Source organism: Lactuca sativa, chromosome 4 (assembly GCF_002870075.4).
Source record: "Lactuca sativa cultivar Salinas chromosome 4, Lsat_Salinas_v11, whole genome shotgun sequence".
In the NCBI taxonomy this organism is placed as follows: Eukaryota; Viridiplantae; Streptophyta; class Magnoliopsida; order Asterales; family Asteraceae; genus Lactuca; species Lactuca sativa.
The window spans coordinates 204,382,081-204,384,835 of record NC_056626.2 but is presented as its reverse complement, the minus strand read 5'-3'; the positions used below and the strand labels follow the sequence as shown (position 1 = coordinate 204,384,835).

The window sequence follows — 2,755 nt, the reverse complement described above, 5'->3', positions numbered from 1 at the left end:
TTGAAAACAGAAAGTAAAATGAAGGAAAAATAAGATATTGTAGAAAAAAAAATGAAAGGTTTATACACCCTTGGGCCTTATGGGCGGACCAACGCTACTTTTGATGGACATTTTGAAACGTTTTCTTGATAGAACAGGCCTTATCTCTTACCATCGGACCATTATGGGCATGATTTTTATTCCTTCATCTTTTGGACCTTTCTAAAGCCTAATTAATTTAGTAATTTACATCGAAAGTTACAATAGAACTTTCCTTTTGATATTATAGCTGAGGGGCATTTAGTAAAGGTCTAAGTAGTAGTGACAACTTCATAGATTCTAAAGGCAATTTCGAGAACTAAAAATCATGGAGTGCCTCTTTATTTATTTATTTATTTATTTTTATATATTATTATTATTATTATTATTATTATTATCATTATTATTATTATTATTATTATTATTATTATCGGTGAATGTTTCTCATCAAATCATTATTGCATTACTTGAGTGGGTAGTTCAGGAAACACTTTATACTGATGTTGGGCGGGAGGTTTTAGTTACACCTTCACAATCCTTTGCTATTAGGTTTATTGTTTTGTAATTGCTCTTTTTTCGTTCTCTTTAGAATATAAAATCTTCTCTTCTCGTGTGGCGAACTGGTCATACACTATCATCTCGATAATGGAACAACATAAATTTATGTTTTGTCGTGTCTTTTCTGTGGTTACTATTATTTATTTTTTCTGTTGACTCTTACGAAATATTCATTCGAATATTGTTAGTCGGCAACTATATATTGGTTGACTATTATTTTGATCATTTTCCATTTTTGCAATCGCTGTTGGTGGAGTAAGAGTTGTACTAAATCCCAAAAGGGAAAACTTCATTCTGATCATTATCTAAAAGCTAGAAAAGCTTTGGGAAAGGTTAGGTTGATGGATTTGTAGTTTAGACATTCAAAAGCGAGATACTTTGCTTCCTCTCCAGCCTTTCAATCGTAACAAAAAGAAACTTAATTTGCTACCCACCATGTGACACTTTTCTTGCCTTCCTCCATTGTTCATAAACAGGTACAGTAGCTTCCCTTTTAGGGTTTCTTCATCATACAAAACCCTTCCCTCCCCTCATCATATTTTCCTATCTTCTTAGATTTGCTAAGAATGGAGAATATGATCAAACAACGAAGGTAATGAATCTGTATATGATCGTAGTCGGTTTATTTGATCTCATAGTATAACTTTTAATCAAACCAATGTTTCTTTATTTAGGGTTTCATTTTCGGAGCTTCTACAGCGTGATAACAAAGAATCGTTGTCCAAAGGTTTGATTCTTCATGATTCCAGATTTAAGATTCTGGTTGTTTGTTTTAGAAAACCTTCTAGCAAGAATAAGGTTGGAAAATGTTAAAAGAACAAAAAAGCTTAGCATTTTGATCGACATTGGTTTTCGTTTGTAGATAAGAAATCACCGAACCTGTACCATCAAAGAAATAGTCAAGATTATGATTCCATTGACGATGAACATATGGCTGCCATAGCTGCAGCCACTTTCGCTATACATTCATTGGAAGAAAAAGCGATCTCTCAGTTTCAGAGAAAAGAGAAAAGTAGAGAAGAAGGTAATGCCATGTGTTACAAAATACGTTTTCGCTTTTCATTTTTTACATGAGAGCCATAGAGATAGTCAAGCTTAATTAACTAACCTGTTATATGTTAGTTGAAGCTTCCATGAAAACCAAAATGAGTCAGGCAGATAAAGCTCCATCGTTCTCAAGACCAAGTAGACCTAGAGAGGCTTATGCTAATAGAAGTTTAAGCATACATGGAAGTGGAAACACCAAAGTTGATGCATGGGAAAAAGCCGAATTGCTAAAGATTCAAAATCGGTACCAAAAACCTGTTGTTCTAAGCAATTTCTTTTGAATTTTTTCTTTCCATTAATGTTCTTTAAAATGACAAAATTCCCAGATATGAGAAGAGTAACCTAACAATTCTTCAATGGGAAAACGAGAAGAAGGCAAGGGCTAAACGTCGAGTGGAAGAGAAAAAGGTTCGGCTCACGTTTTTTTTTTTTTTTTACACAAAATCAATATAATGACTAAATGACTAAATTTATACGCTTTTAAACAGAAAGAATTGGAACAGAGAAGATCGATCAATTGGCAACATTACCAGAACAAGCTGGCGAGGATCGATCATGTAGCTGGAGGCGCTAGATCGCAAGCAGAAGACACAAGAAGAAATCATGAGAAAAAGGTAAAAGAAAGAGCAAGGGAAATGAGATCACTTGGAGTTACATCTCCAAAATATTGCTTCTTGTGTTGATTTGATCTTTGAATCTTTAAAAGATTTGTTTGGTTTCTAAGAATTCTGTGAATGATCTTGAAAATCGATATTGAAAGTTCATAACCTTGCATTAATTGGAAGAAACTAAGAAATATTAATTGTAATTTTATGTGATTTAGATGGTTATTTTTACTTTTTAGATAAATAATTGATGTTATAAAAAATGTAAAAAGTTTATAATTACACTTTGCAAAACAAAAAAGTAGGGTTTTTGGTAAACATTACACTGACTTTTGAAAAATAAAACATATACTTTTAAATGTAATATGCTATTTATGTGAGGTGTATATTTGAAATTATTAATCTCCAAATCAAACACGAAATATAAAAAGAATATATATATATATATATATATATATATATATATATATATATATATATATATATATATATATATATATATATATATATATATATATATATATGAA

The 2,755-nt window shown here is 31.1% G+C and overlaps 1 protein-coding gene across 2 annotated transcripts; it reads left to right on the top strand.

The window, feature by feature from the left end:
- The first annotated feature begins 928 nt into the window (after window positions 1–928).
- On the top strand, window positions 929–2,441 carry LOC111889031 (remorin 1.4). 2 transcript variants are annotated; one of them, XM_052771411.1, is made up of 6 exons: window positions 929–1,168; window positions 1,251–1,303; window positions 1,439–1,600; window positions 1,705–1,867; window positions 1,950–2,031; window positions 2,112–2,441. In XM_052771411.1, exons 1-6 carry the CDS (start codon window positions 1,143–1,145, stop codon window positions 2,304–2,306), a joined length of 681 nt encoding a protein of 226 aa, XP_052627371.1. In that variant the 5' UTR covers window positions 929–1,142; the 3' UTR covers window positions 2,307–2,441. The 2 variants fall into 2 exon arrangements, with proteins under 2 accessions (XP_052627371.1, XP_023740930.1); XM_023885162.3 differs by having other exon boundaries at window positions 936–1,168; window positions 1,699–1,867.
- The last annotated feature ends 314 nt before the right edge of the window (window positions 2,442–2,755 follow it).

What these genes read in the sequence shown, in the direction of transcription:
- LOC111889031 (XM_023885162.3), top strand. Translation starts at nt 1,143, where the DNA reads ATGGAGAATATGATCAAACAACGAAG. An exon ending in AATATGATCAAACAACGAAG is followed by an intron (nt 1,169 to 1,250) that starts GTAATGAATCTG and finishes TTCTTTATTTAG; the next exon opens with GGTTTCATTTTCGGAGCTTC. An exon ending in GTCGAGTGGAAGAGAAAAAG is followed by an intron (nt 2,032 to 2,111) that starts GTTCGGCTCACG and finishes GCTTTTAAACAG; the next exon opens with AAAGAATTGGAACAGAGAAG.